The following is a 19,445-nucleotide window of genomic DNA, read 5'->3' as shown; positions in this document are numbered from 1 at the left end:
AGATGTCAGCATGTATACTGAAGTTATAACAACTTCCTGTTTCATGGCGAATAATCGATTTTTGACAGCACGCCATGGGCAAACTGGTCGACTGGTAGTAACTGTTTGAATAAATTTTAATTGTCAATGGGTTTAGACTGCACAGTAAAAATTTGAAGTTGATAGGAATAAATCCCTAGGAGGAGTTCGTTAAAGTACAAAGTGTGTAAATCGCCAAAAATGACCATTTAATCCAAAATGGCCGACTTCCTGTTCGGTTTAGGCAATGGCTCCAAGAGGCTTTTTTGTACGTCTGGACATGATACCGTACCACAGGAATTTCATACATGTAGGTGAAACTTTGTCCGGGGGCTGCTCTGTAGGGGGCGCTAGCGAGCCATTTTGCCACGCCTGAGCGCGAAAAAAGAAAGAAATATAATTCCTTCAGTTTCAATAGGGACCTCACACGTTTCATGCTCGGGCCCTAAAAATGGATCGCAGAAAAGAGAGGAGAAAGAAAAGGAGGGTGACCACATTAAAAAGGGAAGGGCTGAGTTATTAAAGGGGATGTGATGTTCTCTCAGAGTCCTATTTTACTCAAGTTTTATTGCTGATCCCACAGGGTGGCCAGACATTTACATTCTGCTGTTCTTTAGCTTGTCTGACAGTTTTAGGGCTTTTTGATGGGTCTCATTAAAAATTTACTGAGATCTAGCTCATTTAGTAAGACGACAGACTGTTCATGAAAAGCTCAGCCTTCCTTATTATTTAATATGCACATTTTAATTAAATTTTTTGATAATCCTCCTAACCCAGAGAAACTTAAAAATGGCTGTTCAGGTTGGGGTGTTCAGAGCAGTAGTAAAGCAATGAATTGATAAACAATTAATCAGTGTTTACTTTGTAAAACAACAGCTGACAAGACAATCTCAACTCAATTAATCATGCAAGTAATTTATCAAACAGAAAAGGCACATATTTTCAGGTTCCAGCTCCTCAAATTAAATAATCTGCTGCTTTTCTGTTTAATATTTGTAGTGTACAAACAGTGTGGATTTGTGCATTTTATATCAAATAAATTTGGACTACTCCAAATTCTTTCTCTCTCCCTGGGAGAAAGAAAAGGAGGGGGTGAGATAACAACCCTCAACAGACGGCTGAAGAGACCCCAAAGGAGGGGGGTTGAAAGGTTGTTTTCCCCAAGTGCTGTTTCTGGGCAGTTCGATCATAAAACTTGCCACCTCTGATGCCGCAGCCAGATAACGCTTGGTGGCTGACTGTTAAAATGACAAAGAAACACTAAACAGAGATTAGCTTCTCCTAAACAGCCTATCGGAACTCTTCTTAAGAGAGGGCAGGTGCCCCCCACACACGTAACCATGGCAACTGACCTCCCTCTTTGTTGAATTGTCGCACATCAAAGGATATTCTCCTTTCACAGCCAGTTGTAAATTCGTGAGGAACTCCAGGACACCCGAAAGACTGCCTGAACTCTTTGTGTAAACAAAGAGTACTGTCTCCTCAAAACTCAAAGCATTACCTGGTTTAATTAAATCTTTTAGTTACTTGACTAGGTCTCCCCACTCCACTTGAGTAGTTATGTTACCACGTTGGTGTTATTTGTTGTTGAAAAGAATCTTAATAAGTTAATTTTGCAGTGCTTTACTTTTCAGCAAGGATATCTGACCTTTATTCATTTTGTTGTAATCAATGCTTTGTTCCCAACACTTTGACACTTCCTTTAGAAATGATGATAAAAAAATGTCATCCTATACTACTCGAGCAATTTTCCAGCTCGAATTTAAGGTTAAATAACTAAATTCCCCAGCTCCTGAGCAAGAGATTGTTTAGGGTTAATCAAAGCTATCCTCATGTAACCCGATCTCCCCCAAGTGGACAAAATAAGTATTACATTCCATTGTCTGAAATGCCGTTTAATGTATAAATGTCACTCTGTATTTATCTTGTCCATAATCTGATGCCATTTGCGTATCTTGCGCTTCTCTAAGAACGTGTAACAGCCAGTATATCCAGAAAGCTAGTTAAGTTCCTCTGATGTGATTCCTATGAAATGCTAACCTTTTAAGGTCTAACTACTGACGACTGTTTTCCTTTTGATCAAGTGCTTAAAACTAAGAACGGTACAACCGTTTGACAATTAAGGTTTGATTGTGGGAAGATATTTGATTACAATACGCGCAAATAGATTTTTGATTAACTTTTAATATGTCTAAAGAAAGACGGTCTCTCGGGAAATTGGAAACAAGCCCTCCCTCATGGGAAACAAAGGATTGCCCTATGGGAACCACGCCCCAACAGACAAAAGCAGCGACCCACGCTGTCTCGGTCTCTTGTTCTCTTGTTCCTGTTCTCTTCAACTGCGCTTCGGCACGCGCCCAGCGTGCTCCCTCTCCCTGTAACACCCTAAGATGTTCGACCCGGCGCAACTAAGGCTTTGTTCGTTTCTAGCCAAGTGCCGCGACCTCAGCTTTCCCTCGTTTACAGCAACTTTACTTGCTTTTTATTCTTATTATTTATATATATATCAGTCCGTTAAGTTACACTAGTTTAATTGAAGAACGACCAAGTTCTTTTAAGCTTTATTCGTCGAGCTAATCCCACTGACGGCGGACTCAGCCACGTGGGCCGCCAACAGTAACAAAGGACACCTGAAAGAACAGCCTAATTGCCAGACCGAGGACGGTCAACACTTGAGGGTTTTTCTTCATTCGAGACACGGAGAACCCCCGTAAATTCCCTAGCAGAAAGCCAGGAATCGGGCAGCTAGCGTGGGGACCCATGCAAACCAAGGCATTCTGTGATCAGTGATGTCCAATAGTCTGTTAGTCCATTATCTTTAGTCCTTAAAACTCATAGCTTGCGTTCATTAGCTGCCCGTGTGAGTCAAATTCTCCCACAATAGAGCCCACATTCTCACTGTTTAGCCATTGTTTATTTATTTGATGTATATTTAACCGTATTTCTTTATGTCACCTTAGTTAGCTAATAAATTTCACTGTAATCAAAAGGAATTGTGTGTGTGTTGCCTAACTCCAAGTTCCTGCCACGATAATTTACCCCTTCGATATGAGACTGACTGACTGACTGATTTAAGATAATTGAGCGATTGTTAACCAACTTATCACTAGTGAATAATTGTCTAAATTATTAACCATACCCAGGGAATCCCAAGACCCTGGGCGAACGGAATCTCGGGTGGTAGCCCGCGAAACGAGAAGCTTTGTGAATTAATATTTTCTGAATATTAAAATTCATAATTTGGTATTAATTCTCATAAATTTATTAGATCAAATGCTACATATTATAATTAATGAAATATCTTGGTTTGTCCAGTCTTTGACTCTAAAAGACATCTGGGAAATTAAAAATATGAAATATAAAAACTAAATAAATTGAGGGCAAAACCCCCTCCCAAAACACAGTATGCCATCAATGATTAGTACAAGAATCGCTTTTTCATGAGCCTGATGAAGCACCGTCTAAAGCTCTCGTTGGGGTAAACGGATCATATCTTTATGGTCTGAGTGTGCGGTCACTTTCACAAACACTGTCAGTGATTCATCTTGCAGCAAGGAGCACCTACGACTCTGCAGTACACGCTGTGAGCAAAGCTTTATAGCTCTTTTCCACATAAAAATCAATATATTCATTGAAAAATGATCAACAGATTAATAAATAATGAAAATAATCATTAGCAGCCCTGGTTCTGAGGTTGGTTCAAGGACACTTGGCTTTCAGCTGATGTGGGGAGAGATTATGTTTATGATAAAGTTACAATCTGTAACCACTAGGTCATTGCAGATAAATTATGCGGGTCATGCTGAAGGTGTGGAAGGCCTGAGCATGCATTGCCCTTTTTAGCATCACTCTGCTTCTTTCTTGTACAGTTACTCATTTGCACAGTGCCAAAGGAAGGACTGAGGATAAAAAGCCTTTTTTAAAAGGCAGAATCTGAAACTGATAACCACTAAACACATGAAATTATTTAGAGTGATAGGTACATTTAGGTATTACCTGCCAGAAAGGGTGTTCTTCTAATCGGTTTCTTATTTTTCTATTTTACAATAAATCAATCTAAACATAACCCACAAAAAATAAAGCTGTGTATATAGATCAAAATATATGTTAGACTGACACACAACAGTATTTCCTTTCACTGTAGTTAGATTTAACTTCTTTCTGGTCTTAATTTCCAGCACCAAATCACTACCGACCTATCTATCACGAGTATAAAAGTAAGCCTACATATTGCACATTGCCATAATATCTTTTAAACACTCACGCCACAGAGGCTGGCTTGGCGGCTGAAGAGATGTTTCAGATCCAGAGGAGGAAAGAGGCTGCTGAGGGCTGTAGAGGGACGTCTGACTCTGAGAGTCAAACAGGCTGGAGAGGGCTGGAGATAAGACAGACAAAACAATATTTAGATCAGTTTCCAAATGTCATTCATAGAACCACTGTGCAGTGTTTAATATTTTAGTTAGTTGAGTTAGTCCACTCCAGCATATCTGATTAGAAACAAAACAATGACTGCGTTAAAGCGCCAAAGGCGACGTTCAGCATTAATATGGTGTTTACATCCAAACCAGAACAACATTATAGGAATTGTAGCCCTTTTTGCAATTAGTCGCTCAATTTTAGGGACAGAAAAGAAGTTCACATAAACTCAAATAGTCATCATATTTAATATTTGGTTGCAAATGCTTTGCAATCAGGGACTTGACGATTGATAACTTCCCTAATAATGCTGTGCCATTCACTCATTAATTCATCCTTTAGACTTTTTACCTTCCCTCTGGTCTTCAGAAAGTGAATGACGTGAATAGATTGAGGTCAGGGGAATGACTTGTGCAGTCATAAGCATCCCCAAAATTTAGCCTCTAAAATAAACTCGTCCCTGTGTGTGTATGTAGAAGACAATTTTCTGCCCATATTTTCCTAAAACTGGGGGATCGTTCAACCAGTGAGGATTTGAACAGCCTCAAAACACGCTTAAAGGTGAAAGTCAGGACTTAAACTACATATACAGTGGGTACGGAAAGTATTCAGACCCCTTTAAATTTTTCACTCTTCGTTTCATTGCAGCCATTTTCCAAAAATCAAAAAAGTTCATTTTATTTCTCAGTAATGTACACTCAGCACCCCATCTTGACAGAAAAAAACAGAAATGTAGAAATTTTTGCAAATTTATTAAAAAAGAAATACTGAAATATCACATGGTCATAAGTATTCAGACCCTTTGCTCAGTATTTAGTAGAAGCACCCTTTTGATCTAATACAGCCATGAGTCGTTTTGGGAAAGATGCAACAAGTTTTTCACATCTGGATTTGGGTATCCTCTGCCATTCCTCCTTGCAGATCCTCTCCAGTTCTGTCAGGTTGGATGGTAAACGTTGGTGGACAGCCATTTTCAGGTCTCTCCAGAGATGCTCACTTGGGTTTAAGTCAGGGCTCTGGCTGGGCCATTCAAGAACAGCCACGGAGCTGTTGTGAAGCCTGCGTTATTTTAGCGGTGTGCTTAGGCTCATTGTCTTGTTGGAAGGTAAACCTTCGGCCCAGTCTGAGGTCCAGAGCACTCTGGAAAAGGTTTTCGTCCAGGATATCCCTGTACTTGGCCGCATTCATCTTTCCCTCGATTGCAACCAGTCGTCCTGTCCCTGCAGCTGAAAAACACCCCCACAGCATGATGCTGCCACCACCATGCTTCACTGTTGAGACTGTATTGGACAGGTGATGAGCAGTGCCTGGTTTTCTCCACACATACCGCTTAGAATTAAGGCCAAAAAGTTCTATCTTGGTCTCATCAGATCAGAGGATCTTATTTATCACCATCTTGGAGTCCTTCAGGTGTTTTTTAGCAAACTCCATGCGGGCTTTCATGTGTCTTGCACTGAGGAGAGGCTTCCGTCGGGCCACTCTGCCATAAAGCCCCGACTGGTGGATTGCTGCAGTGATGGTTGACTTACTACAACTTTCTCCCATCTCCCGACTGCATCTCTGGAGCTCAGCCACAGTGACCTTTGGGTTCTTCTTTACCTCTCTCACCAAGGCTCTTCTCCCCCGATAGCTCAGTTTGGCCGGACGGCCAGCTCTAGGAAGGGTTCTGGTCGTCCCAAACGTCTTCCATTTGAGGATTATGGAGGCCACTGTGCTCTTAGGAACCTTAAGTGCAGCAGAAATGTTTTTGTAACCTTGGCCAGATCTGTGCCTTGCCACAATTCTGTCTCTGAGCTCTTCAGGCAGTTCCTTTGACCTCATGATTCTCATTTGCTCTGACATGCACTGTGAGCTGTAAGGTCTTATATAGACAGGTGTGTGGCTTTCCTAAACAAGTCCAATCAGTATAATCAAACACAGCTGGACTCAAATGAAGGTGTTGAACCATCTCAAGGATGATCAGAAGAAATAGAGTGTCACGGCAAAGGGTCTGAATACTTATGACCATGTGATATTTCAGTTTTTCTTTTTTAATAAATTTGCAAAAATTTCTACATTTCTGTTTTTTTCTGTCAAGATGGGGTGCTGAGTGTACATTACTGAGAAATAAAATGAACTTTTTTGATTTTTGGAAAATGGCTGCAATGAAACAAAGAGTGAAAAATTTAAAGGGGTCTGAATACTTTCCGTACCCACTGTATGTGCTGGAATACAGAGCCAACACAACACGTGTCCAAATAAGAGTGCAATATATTTATCTGAAAAATATTCATCAAAGTTACTTGATGTGTAAATAAATTGGTATAAAAACACATATCTTGCAGAAGAGCTCAGCTTCGGAAGATAAAATTTATAATTTTTACAAATACTTTTGGACACATTACAATCTTTAAAATATTTGCTGCACTAGAACTTTTTTTCTCCCAAAACAAAGCTTTTGTCTGCATTTTGTAACTAGTGGAGAACTAAACCAAACAAATTGCTACTTCACTATACAAGCCTACCTTTCATGGTTTTGGCGTGGGCCTCGCTGCTGCTCTCACACACCGTGTTGAGGAACTCGTCCACCTGCTTCAGAGAGAGCGAGTTGTGCAGTGTCTCCATTGGGTAGATAGAGGGCACCATGGAGCAGCCTTCGAACCCTGCAGCAGACCGGACAGACAGAAATACAGCAGATCGTACCACTTGTCCATCAGACAGGAAAAGAGGAGAAGTTATGATACTGCAGCTCTCTGTGCATGTTGGTTGTTCTCTCAATGTCATCTTGACAAGCAGATCCCAGAATTTGTAAGTCATTTTTATTTGTTAACTAGCCACACAGACTTCTAGGCTACTGTAAGGATTATTGGCTGGTATAGTTTACCTACTGTCTGGCCTCTGACTGTAGCAGCACTACACAAACTTACCAGCCAAAATTAATGTGAACAAAATATTGTTAATTTCTGTTTTTGGTTAGTAAGACCATATGAACAAAAATGGGATGTTCTGATTATTTAAAAGAGGGTGTGGACCAATTCACTCTAATTCAAAGCACATGAAAAAGTTTTCATTAACATATATACAGTATGCACGTTTGAAGTCAATCAATCAAGTTTTATTTAAAGTGCAAAATCACCAAAACACAAAAGTCAAGCACATGACTTGTATGGAAAGCGATTTGGTGTAGACTAATGTATAGCATAGGAATGAAAAACAAGCCACTGAACAACAATTATCTGGCCTGCTGAAGTGTCCTTGAAAGGAGTGGCACTTTTTTGACTGGGGTGGCTGAGGTGGGGCACTGACTTATGCGTGGGTGGCATGAAGTACATGCGTGCACACATCGAAACAGCATTACCATTTCTCATATCTACTTTAATTACTAACATTACAGTATTTTTCCTGTTTGTTATTTAAAAGATAAATAAACCAATCTAGACCATATTCTTTCAGTCCTCAAAGGAAACTGTACCTCCAAAAGTGGGCTACATACAAAAGAAATGAATGCACAGTCAGAAATACTTGTCAAATAGTTGGTGCAAACTAAAGTCCTGTGCATTAGTCAGATAGCAATCATAGTTTAGAACAATGGGGTGGCACCTGGGATGTCCAGTCTGATTTCAGGGGTGGCACACGTCCCTGTTTGAGAGAGAGTGCGAGTTGTAGACCTAATGATTAGGTGGACAATTTAAAAGACATTTGTCATTCAGGAAAAAAAAATTGTATTACAGTATTTTATCTAGTTTTACTAGATAATGGATTGAAAGTGAATTGACCGCAACCTTTGTATCGTAAAAAAGGTAGATTTAATTTTTTTTAAAGTGATTGTGTTCTGTAGTTGTGCTGTGTAGGATTGTTATGTGATTGCAATCAATCTTGTTGTACATATTTATCTTTAAAATATTTATCTTCCTTCTATAGTCCGTTTATCTAATTTTATTTTGGGCTGGTCTGTATGAATACATTAAATAATTCATGTACTGTATATTTTCTTTTAAAAAATGTCAAAAATTCTGTGTATGTGCTGAGAAACAAAACTTCTAAACACTCACATTACTGTGCTAAGGCAAGCTGACTTTCACAAACAAACTTAAAGCAAATACAATCCAGTGTGATTCAGCGCAGTTGCCAAAGAACACCATGATGAAGCGATACCATGAGGAAAAATAAGGGAATGGATGAAGGTTGAAGCAGTGCTTCCAATCCATCCATATCTCCAGAGAACATGCTGGTCAGCCATGCATTTCTCCAGGACTCATGTGCTATGACAAAAGATTCTTCCACGGCTACTCCCTAAAACAATGTGTCTAATATAACGACACAAGCGGAACAAACTGCAGTCAGCATTTAATCTACAGGAACCATTTATGGCCTTTACGGGCCAAGATATGAGTTTCCCCATTGATAATATTCATATCCAAGATTTAGTGGAGTTGCTTCGTGTTAATGCTTCTCATGGGATCATTCATGTGCAGTAAATACCACAAAACCTTTTATGGACATCAAGAAAGTTATAAATCATTTAAGAGTTGTCAAACTCTGTTCACAGTCAATATTTTGTTGCCTCAGCAGATGTGCTCTCTTGAGGTTCACTACGTGACATTTATCCTCACCTTCAACTGTTCATTCTGTCATTACTACACACTAAAGCAGGACGTGTATATATAAAAATAACATGACAGCATTTATGGCCTCTCCCTCCTCCCTGTCATTGCTGTAGCCTCTCTATGTGGATATCAAATTCAGCTCACACACCAGATGCAGTGGGAGCAGAAAACACTGATGCTACACTGCACCACTCACTCAACCGTTTCCCAACACAGGCAAACACGAAGACAGGAGGACAGGAAAGACAGTAACATTTAACAGAGCAAAGAAATAAAGTCAGGAAAGTCAATGTGACAAAGCAACACATCTCAATCTTCTCGATGCCTGCAGCAAATAAAAACATCTATAACTTATAACGGACAGTCATCTCTGCTGACTGCTGACTGTTAGGTGACACAACGTGCTAAGACGTGCTCCAGAAACACTTTACAAAAATCGGTGAACAGGCCACAAATTAATTAGCCAATTAAAATGAGGAACGAGATGATGACCCAAATCTTTCAACAGATGCTCAAATATTATCTGCCACTTGGCCAGGAAATACTTTTCAGAGTGCTGGGGTGGACAGAGCAATGCCCAGTCAGGACCTCGCCGGTGCAAAGGCCAAGTTGGTGCCATCAACACCTGACTCTCTTATACAGAGCTCAGTTTTGAGTGCATTTATTTAGATTTTCTCTATACTCACTGCTCAGGATGGAGCATGCACACAATACAGTTGGACAAGCCTAAAACTCTTCCATAGAAGGGTTTGTTTGGCTGGTCATCAAGTGTCCGTCCAGCATGCATGTCGAGCGATGAGTCCTCCCTGTGCAGATTCATTTTGCTGAAATGACTAAAGTTTGCCATATTATACCTTTTTCTAGTTCCAAAAGTGGCACAAAAGGTGTCTAATCATGTGCAAGGAAGGACTGGGGACAGACTTCAGGATGTAAAGAATCTTTTAATCTTGTGTCATTGTATAAACTGTTCCGTTATCTCTTGTTATTTGCAAGATATGTCCATTTTCTCCCATTCTTGTCTACTATCTTAAAACGTCAACATATTTTTAATGACCCATCACATGACCATTACATCATTCATCCAATCTAATGTAATTTTAGACAACTTGCTAACCCCTCCTATTGTATAAAACTGCACTTAGTTTGAAGATATTTATTTATTTTTATTTCATTAGTTCATTTTACAGGTATAATGCTCCTTTATCAGCAGAACGGAGCTGTCCTTGGCCAGATGTTAAAAAGGAACAGAATATGACATCTTCTTGTCACATACACAATATTATAAATATGCACAAACCAGCACATTACACATTCACCAATAAATAATGCCACAGTATAACAAATGGTAATTAGCTAAAATCCCCCATATATTAGGAGCCAGAAGTGTGTGTTTGGATCTAAGTGGGCAAAACCTGTTTCGATTTCATAATTTATTCATTTCTCCCTCATTCACCTCCCCCATATCTAACACAGGCGAGGGAGGTGTTCGGTAAACCACGTCAACTATTGAGGGGCCAAATAAAATCTCATTGAGCTGATCAAATCCTTCTCGTAATGACACCCCACCCACAGATCCAGTGTCACTTAGAAATGTGGCACATTAGGATCAAGGATATTCATTTCACTGTGACTTTGCAAGTATGCAGGAGAAAATGGACATTTCCTGTTTTCAAAGCAAGTACACCCTCTAGCAGACATGCAAAATAACAAAGAAGAATAGGAACATGTTCACACCTGGATGACAACATGAAATGGAGCAGGGCTGCAGATGTAACAAAATAATAGAAAAAAAAAAAAAGAATGAATGCACAGGGGGGAAACCGGACTTAAAAAAAAAAAATTGACTGCAGTAGATGCAAAGCTCAGCTGGCATTAACAGTGTCCCAATTGCCCCAACACTGGCTAGAGGGGGCTAGAGGGAGTAAGAGGAAGCAACAGGAAGTAAGTGAGAGGGGTCTGCAGAGGCTGACCGTGCAGGGATTCTTGGAGTTCCTGACCAGAATTTAGCAAAGTCTTGAGGAGGCGGTCATGGTAGGGACAGTGACGCAGGTGGTGGGCCACGGCCCCGTCCCCAGCCATGGGGGCAAACCCCCGCAGGGCTGGCTCAGCGAGAAGCCCCTGAAGCAGATGGACTACATGGAGCTCGTCTGAGGGCTCTGAGGGACGAGAGGCAGAGCAGGGAGAGAGGAAGAGAAGCGGTGTGATAGGAGCTGTGCAAAAGATGGGCACAGAGCTAAAACAGCAGAGTGGCTTTAGGACGGAGGACTGTATATGTAGAGCTGGGTGTCTGTACTTTCTATGAAGAATTTCTTTATTCATTAAGTTTTAATCTCTGACTTCATTTGATCAATACAGGTCTTGACCTTTGAGTTATAACTGAAGCAGACTAACTACACCTGAGCACAACAGTATGGCTCGACCACACACAAACAACTGACACAATCCCACCCTTCTCCATTTCAAAGCAAACAGAGTTCAAACTAAATATAACAGCAGTGGTCAATAGTATTCATTAATCTATGACCTCACAGGTTTAAAAGGAATCAGTGAAAACACATCAGAGACACAGATCTACTTCAAAACACATGTGAACCAGACGGTCTTAGGCTTTGTTCCAGATCTTTAAGACAGACTGTGCACGGTTATTTGCAAGTGATCACGTCGGATTTCTGTGTCCAGACACCACCAACCTATCCCACTTGGTTGCTGTGGTAACGACACAGTCAGTTAACTACGTACGCTGGTGAGGCAGCTTTCCAACATGAAAGCATGAGAAATAGAGAGCCATCATCTCTCCAAACAAACGAGCTGTCATGTCATGGTGCAAAACTCCTTCGTAGCGGAGTTCGTCTGATGAAACAGAGGAGTTCAGCACTGTCACTTGACAGCATGGAGGATGGATTCTGCTAAGCTGGTCTGATGCAGTATTCGGTATAATACTAAAAATTTACACAAAATTTGAAAACATTAGGTAGTATAGGCAACAACATTAACTGACTTTTGAAGATTAACAACTGACGGGTACACAGTTGCATACAGGCTATTTATGTCACTTGTTTTCATTAAAACGGCCATCCTTTTAATTACCACCAAGGGCACTGCTGAGAGTGCAACTGTGTGTACACTTGAAGAGTTTGTCACGGTCAGCCATGTTTTTTGTTCACTTTCGGCATCATGCACCACCATGCCCCTGGAACGCTTTTAGGTCGGAAGTCGAACATTTCAACTTGGAAATTTCCCAGTTCCGAGCAGTCTGGAATGCAGCATAAGACGCATCTGTAGAAATCCGATTACAATCGCATTTCATTAAATTTTTTGCTGCCCAGACTAAAGACTCAGAATCAATCTGCAAGGCCTTACAGTCATCAATAATACTGTTCAAGCACACCATCTTCAAAAATGTAGTCCAGAAAAAAACAGAATACATTCTGCTTCTCTCCAGCACACTGTGCAATGCAAAAAAAAAGTTATGAGTGAGAGAAGATGTGTGATGGTTCTTTTCTCCAGTGAGCATCATGGTATGTTGCTACTTTTCTCAGTGAGCACAATAGGTTTCCTGATGAGCTAATAACTAGATTTAAAATTCTTAAAAAAATCTCTCTATCACCAATGTCTAAATATTCTAAGTTCCAGTTCAACTTTAATTAATAGATGTGATTTGCATTGATTTTGTAAAAATGTGACCCAAATGATGACCCAAGTGACCAAAGCCTCCTACAGCTAAAAGTACAGTCGTTTTATTTCCACAATCATAATTATCTTTAAAATATGTGTATAATGGCCATTTTGAACTACCACAGTATTTTAGGAAAGTCTAAAAGTATACTCTTTAATAATGTATCATCATTACATATTATTAACAATAAAAAGACAGTAAAAATAGGTAAACAAGATAACTGCAGGTCACAAAATAAACTGAATTTGAGACTACTTGAAACAAACTATAGAAACAAAGCTCAGGAAAACCAGCTTGCATAATTAGGTTAAATGTGTTGGGATACAAAACACAAAATGTATATATTGTATTAACCCTTCTTTCTAATTAAAGTAAGGATACCACAAAAAAACCCTCCAATAATTAGTTACGTCATTTTATTACTTCTTGAGATCTTCAAGTTAATACCAGATACTAAGCCAAACCACACAGGCTACTACAGTCCAAACTGGAGTGAAACACACATAACTGTGGTTCCCAGTGGTTTGTCCACACACTTGCTGTCATTCTGCGTCATCACGTCAGATGATCCTGGTGATTGGATGACATGTAATTCCTCTTGCTGATGTACAGACAGCACTAATCAAACGGCCAACACGTGCCGGGCTGTTCCTGAGCCATTGATCTAAATCATAAATACCACTCAGTCATATCCAAATAACCTTTCAGAGCTTGCATTCAGTTCTGCGTTGTGCAGCCATAAGTGAGATCATCCATGACTGATACACAGTGGTGATACAAAACTGTCTCAAAACACATTTCAAAAACGTAAAGAGTGTGTTTCATCATACTGCAGCTTTAACAATGACAAGAAATCTTTTCAGAAAACAAGAACTCAACTCCCAGCAGCTGCTGTTTCCAAAAGAAAACTCTGCATTGAGCTAGTAGGATACTCACCAGTGACAGATGACCATATTAAAGACAGAAGACAAAATAACACCTTTTCACATATGGACTCGGGCCATGTGTGAAAGCAGCAAATTGTACATTAGCTGTTAATACTGATGAACTTCTTATTTACAGTAGGCAGTTGGCATCCACAGCTTGGCTTTACCAGTGAATTACCGTGTGAAACAACAGGTACAGCAAACACTCGCTGTCAAGTGGGATTTTAATTAACAAGAAGGATCTTTTTATTGAGCTGTAACTAATGATTATTTTCATTATTGATTAATAGGCAACAAATTATCTTTTATTTCATGAATCATTTGGTCTATGAAATTTCTGAGAAAGGTGAAAAATGCCCATTATAATGTGTAAAAATTCAAAGACGATGAATTCAAATGTCTCGTTTTGTCTGACCAATGGTCCCAAAAAGTACAGATATCCATTGCCATTTATAGAAACTGAGAAAAGCACCAAATGCTCACACCGGAGAAGATGAAATCTGAGAGTTTGGGGCATTTTTGAAATTTTGATGAACAAAGTCAATTTTGGTGATACAAAAACATTTAACTCAAATTAAATTAATAGGCTGAATAAAGATTAATTTGGTATAAGTGAATAATTCCAGTTAAACACACCAATCCCTTGTTTTGTCCTTGGGTGAGAAACAGACTATATATAGCCCAAACTAAGAAATTACCAGAATAAATGATTTTAAACTAACAAAAAAAGTGCAGATGAGGATCTCTTAGGATATGTGCACATAATCACCTACACGAAGAAATATATCTGAGGCAGCAGATATATTTCACTTAAGGCACATACATTGATCCGTTGAAGAAACAGCAGGATCAGAGAGGCAAATTAAACAGGAGCAGGCAGAGCAGGTGCTGTTAGAGGTGAGAGCTGAAAACAACACAAGGTACAACAAACACCGAGGGTGCGTGGTGAAACAGAAACTCCTTCAGAATTTTTAGCATTTGAAAATCGTGGAGACGTTCAATGTAATTACCGCAGCCAAACGTCAACACCCCCCCCCCCCCCCCCAAAAAAAGAAAACACAGGAAATGTTTCCCACAAAAAGATCATGCAAGATAAGAAAAACTGGAGGAGTGTCGAAATAAACTTGAATAAAAGCAGACATACCATTAGTCGGATGCCTGGCAAACGACACAGAAAATCTCTTTACTGCCGGCATAGAGAACAGCTCTGAGGAGATAAGAAAGGTAACTGGTATTACTGGGACTGCTGGTACCTGTGTCTGCCTGTTTGTTTGTATGTGTTTTTACATGAGGGGAGGGGAGGGGGGAGACAACCAATATGCGTGAAACTGAGGGTCATCTCTGAATAAAGAAAGAGGAGAGGCTATCAGTGAAGGTGAATGGAAAGCTTGTGGAGTAATTGGAGTAAATGATGGATGTTCTGGCTCAACAGTAAACATGCAGGAGGGGTGAGAATCCAATATCCTTTTTCTTCCTTTCCTTGGACTGTTTTCCTTCACTACTGACTTTCTTTATAGCTTTAGAGTTACATGAGAAGATTGACATCGCTCTCGTGTCTGTACAGTAAATATGAAGCAACAGAAAGCAGCAGGTTAGCGCAGCTTGGCATAAAGACAATCTGCCTTGTTAAACCTCTTAAACTCACTTATTAACACATTATTTGTCATTTGTGTAATCCATTCAAAACTCATGTGCCCCTGGATAAATTTAAGTCAAATATTCACTCTCCTTTTAGCTCTGCTTTTGGTCTCCTCACCGTCTCTGGGTGAAGTAGCTGGCTCTTTAGCAGTTAGATGCTCCACTATGTTCACCAGCCAGTATCTAACGGATCTGTTTGCAGTTTGATACTGAGCAGGTAGTGTACAGTGGGGACTTTAGAGCTTTTATTTTGCTGAAAATGTCTGCCTGCTGCAGCTAAAAACAAGGCAGATGAGAGCAGTGAACCAAAGAAGTAAAGTTGCACACTGAACAGCTAAACGATGAGCTGAAAGATGCAATCCGGCTCCGTAGAGTTGAGGGGAAAAGCAGATTCAGGTGATAATTCTGGGCCCATCACTACAACTGACCCATTTCACATACAAGTAATCATGTGACCATAGTATATAAATAATAAAATATTGATTATAGTTTGTTTAAAGTAAAGTAAGTAACAAATGGTTGAAAGAACTAGCTTATGCCACATTAAGTGGTAATAGTAGCAATGCAGCCTTGACCCAACCTAATGAAAAAAAACACTGGTGTTTAGGCTTGGTCTCTTTTCCAAGATCATAAAATGATTGTCAGAATATCCACTTTTCTATAATTAATAGTGTTAAATTACAACAGTTTTAAAAGTCCATTCAAAATAACATATCTGAAACATAACAAGTGGTGTTGATGTTAAGGTCTGAATTCAAACCAGAGGTGAAGTTTCTTTCACATTTCCAGTAAAAAGAATAACATGTTGTCCTGATGGAGCCTGTCTTCCCTTAAATGAACAGCACTGACGTCAGTCCAAACCCTCACGTCTCAGAGAGCATAACATGACGCAACAGAACTGAGGAAGGAAAGCATCTGTTTGATTCTGGCGGTGTGTAGCTTTGCAGTCAGAGTGACACCCGGTGGATAAACTGAACAGCTCAGTCTCCTGTATTTAAAACCCGCAGTGGCAAAAGTAAATCCCCGCAGTTTTTGCAGATCCATATGCATACATATAACTTGCTAGTAAAATGATCTGCTGCTGACTTAACCTAATTTAAAAGTAATGAACAAACTGGTGTAACTAAAACAGCTGTGACCATGAGAATGATATACAGTCCAGATGTTTGGCATAATTAAACCTGCTATAAGGACCCCTGGTGGCTGTAAAAACAGTTTGCTTGTACCATTACCAAGTTACCAACATGAAACTGAGAAAAAACGGTGGGGAGGGAGAATGCGACTGAGGATTATTTAAAAGGTGGATTATTGGGTCTTGAAAACATATCTGTTCCAAATAACAGGCTGAGTTTCTTAATGTAAGGATTACCGTATATTGTGATTAATGAAAAAAGCCAGACTTCTGGCTTCCAGACACAAAAATAATTTACTGTGGATTATGAAATTAAATTCCCTGTGAGAGGATATGGTACGAACTGCAAATCAACATGCACAGAGAGAGAGAACATTTCAACAAATTCAAACCCGAGCAGAAATTGGTGTGATCAGTGAGTGGACATGCTGATCTGAAAGAACACTGATCACCAATAGCTGCAGTACATCACACAGTCTAAGGTTGCATGCTCAGCATTTGCTGCACAGTCAATCCTTCCACTGTCAAATTAGTCACCTAATCATGCACACTGCAGAATTAATCACTCAAGAAATGTGATGCAACAGATTGAAATTGCTGGTTTGTTTTACGAGGGGAAGAAAGAAGTGAGCTTTGATGAAAAAAATAATTTAAATGACAACACTGAATGTCCCAAAATCAAAGTATATGAAGCTTAGAGAGCAAAAAAAGAAAAGAGAAGAGATTCTAAAGCCAGGAAAAGATTTTGAACCTTGAGTTGAAAAGAAACTCCTTTCTGGGGGGAAGACAGACGGTGGTGTGAACGTACCAAACATGCCAATCTGGCACGGCAGACTGCCGGGGGACAGGGGTGGTTTTCGGTGGTGGTGGTGGTGCGTGCGGACGTAGTCCCGCAGGTTGGGGGCGCTACAGGACACCCCAAGGGCGGAGGCACTGAAGAGACCAGAACAGTGCAAGCCTGTGTGAGGAGCCGGGGGGGGGGGAGGTGTGCGGGATGAGTATTAGTTTTTATTACACACCATGCCATTATTCATAACAAACTGTTGCTATGGGGAGATTTTGGCATGAGTGTGTGTACATTTCAAAGAATGTACACCTGCGTGAAAACCCTGTAACTACAGTGTGGGTGATTTCATCCTTTAACTTCAGTTTAAAAAATGTTTTTCAGGATAAACTAAAATTTGTTTCTAGACAATCTGAAAACAACAAAACCTGACCTGCAAGCTACAAGGTTTTCACAACAGTGATTGCATCTATGAGACCTGTGCATGTGTGCATAGGTGTCAACAAGACCAAGAGCATACAGAACGTGTGTGTTTTGTATGCAAAAAACAGCAGAGGCTTGACGAACAGGCCATGAGTGGAAAAGTTTGTTTCAGACCCCTGCTGTGCACAAACCCTCTGAAGTTGCAGTTGTTGGTGAGTTAGCCAATTCTCATATACATTACATTTCTCATATATTTTACTTTAATATTTTAAATTGATGTTGAGTTTACAGACAACACAGAAGAGGCACTAAACATAATTTTCAAAGTCGACAGTGTCAACTCCTCATTTCTCTGTTCTATAAAAACAGTATGAAGGTATGAAAAGCAGCTCACTAACAGAGGTCGTCCCTGACACCTGCTGTGCTACTCTTTGACCTGTGCAGTTGCTGTTGTTGGGTTGAACATGGAGGGATTTCTCAGCAGCCTCACACTTACTATACATAAAAAAAAGGCTCCACTCAGAGAATACCCAGAGGCTTTAAATGGTGCTCCTTTGATGTCGCGCAAACACAGAACTAACTGCTGCTTTCAGACTTGTGATAATGAAGCACTGAGTGACAGGTTGATTAACACATTTAGAGATAAGTAGCACTACACACATACTGCCCTTTCACCTGCTCTTGTTTACGTTGTTTTGTTTGCCTGATGTTTACAATTACGCTTGATTGTATCTGAGATTTTTTCATACTGGAAAGGACTTACAATAGGCTTTCTTCCACTCCTGCACACATCCATTTAGTTTAATTATTTCTTAATTGCGCAGACAAAAAGAAATAAACTGCACTGAATACAAAGTCTGTAAGTAGTGAACCAGTTCTAACATAGCCGAGTGTGATACACTCCCAATGAAAGACATGAGACAGAAATTGTTTCCACAAAATGACTCCACTCCCTGTTCTCACACTCATGGTTTTATAGTTTCCTCCATGTGTCTTGATTTAGACGACAGGCTTTCATGCTTGTGTAAGTGTCACTATGTTAGCAGATTGTTGGAGGTTACATGCCTTTCGAAACTGTACATACAGCAAAACAAGAGTCCTTCAAGGGTTCTTTCATTAGGGTCAGTTTGAGGCAATCAGACAGGTAAAAAGACCTCTGATTCTGCCGATTTGGAACATTATTAGGGGGTCAGGATGAACTATCCAAACAACTAACTTGAGGATTCATTGTAGCACTAAAAAGGGTTCTGCTGGAGGATGAGCTTAAAAGCCAACACTTTTAAGAGATTGTGTTGTTTCATGTTGGTTAAGAGGTTACCAGACAGCATTAAAAACCTATTTAGACTGCAGTTTATGTACCATACTGCAGCTGATAAATATATAACGGAGACCTTCATGTCTAATTGCCACAATTTCATATCATTCAGTATCAATAATTATCATGATAAATGTCAAATCCTTATATCTTTCAAGTTTAAAGGCTGTTTTTTGCTCCTGAATGAAAGTTGAAGTAACCAGATGGTTAATTCGGGTTTTAAACTATTCTTTAAGGATCAGAACATGAGAAACAATAAAAATAATAAAATAAATATCTTAAAGAGGTGGTGTTATGCTTTTTGGCTCTTTCCCTCTTCTTTATTGAGTTATATACCTTTTTTGTGCATGTAATAGGTTTGCATAGTGAAAAAGCCCAAAGTCCACCCCAAAGGGAGTTCCCATCTCCCACAGAAAACACTGCTCTGAACTGCTGGAAAACAGCACTAGTAGTCCAACCACTTCGCTTCCATCCCTGTGACGTCACAGAGATGGAAGCTAAACGCGCCTCATATAAGGCTCGCCAAGT

At 39.9% G+C, this 19,445-nt stretch overlaps 1 protein-coding gene across 8 annotated transcripts in view; it reads right to left on the bottom strand.

Moving 5' to 3' along the window:
• The window catches only part of ppip5k1b (diphosphoinositol pentakisphosphate kinase 1b), a 61,919-nt gene that overhangs the window by 4,242 nt on the left and 38,232 nt on the right, over window positions 1-19,445 (bottom strand). For 2 of the 8 annotated variants that reach the window (XM_038706170.1, XM_038706171.1), the window contains 4 exons: window positions 17,204-17,353; window positions 14,770-14,832; window positions 6,942-7,079; window positions 4,283-4,396 (listed from right to left, as the gene is read on the bottom strand). In XM_038706170.1, coding sequence (XP_038562098.1) covers window positions 4,283-4,396; window positions 6,942-7,079; window positions 14,770-14,832; window positions 17,204-17,353 — 465 coding nt within the window. Of the gene's footprint in view, window positions 1-4,282; window positions 4,397-6,941; window positions 7,080-9,944; window positions 11,180-14,769; window positions 14,833-17,203; window positions 17,354-19,445 lie in introns of those variants that run through there. The other 6 variants (XM_038706175.1, XM_038706176.1, XM_038706177.1 and 3 more) reach the window with 5 other exon arrangements.

This window comes from Micropterus salmoides, unplaced genomic scaffold (assembly GCF_014851395.1).
Source record: "Micropterus salmoides isolate LMB-PRFRI ecotype aquatic unplaced genomic scaffold, ASM1485139v1 Ms_hic_scaffold_8, whole genome shotgun sequence".
In the NCBI taxonomy this organism is placed as follows: Eukaryota; Metazoa; Chordata; class Actinopteri; order Centrarchiformes; family Centrarchidae; genus Micropterus; species Micropterus salmoides.
This window is presented reverse-complemented; position numbering and strand designations above follow the sequence as displayed.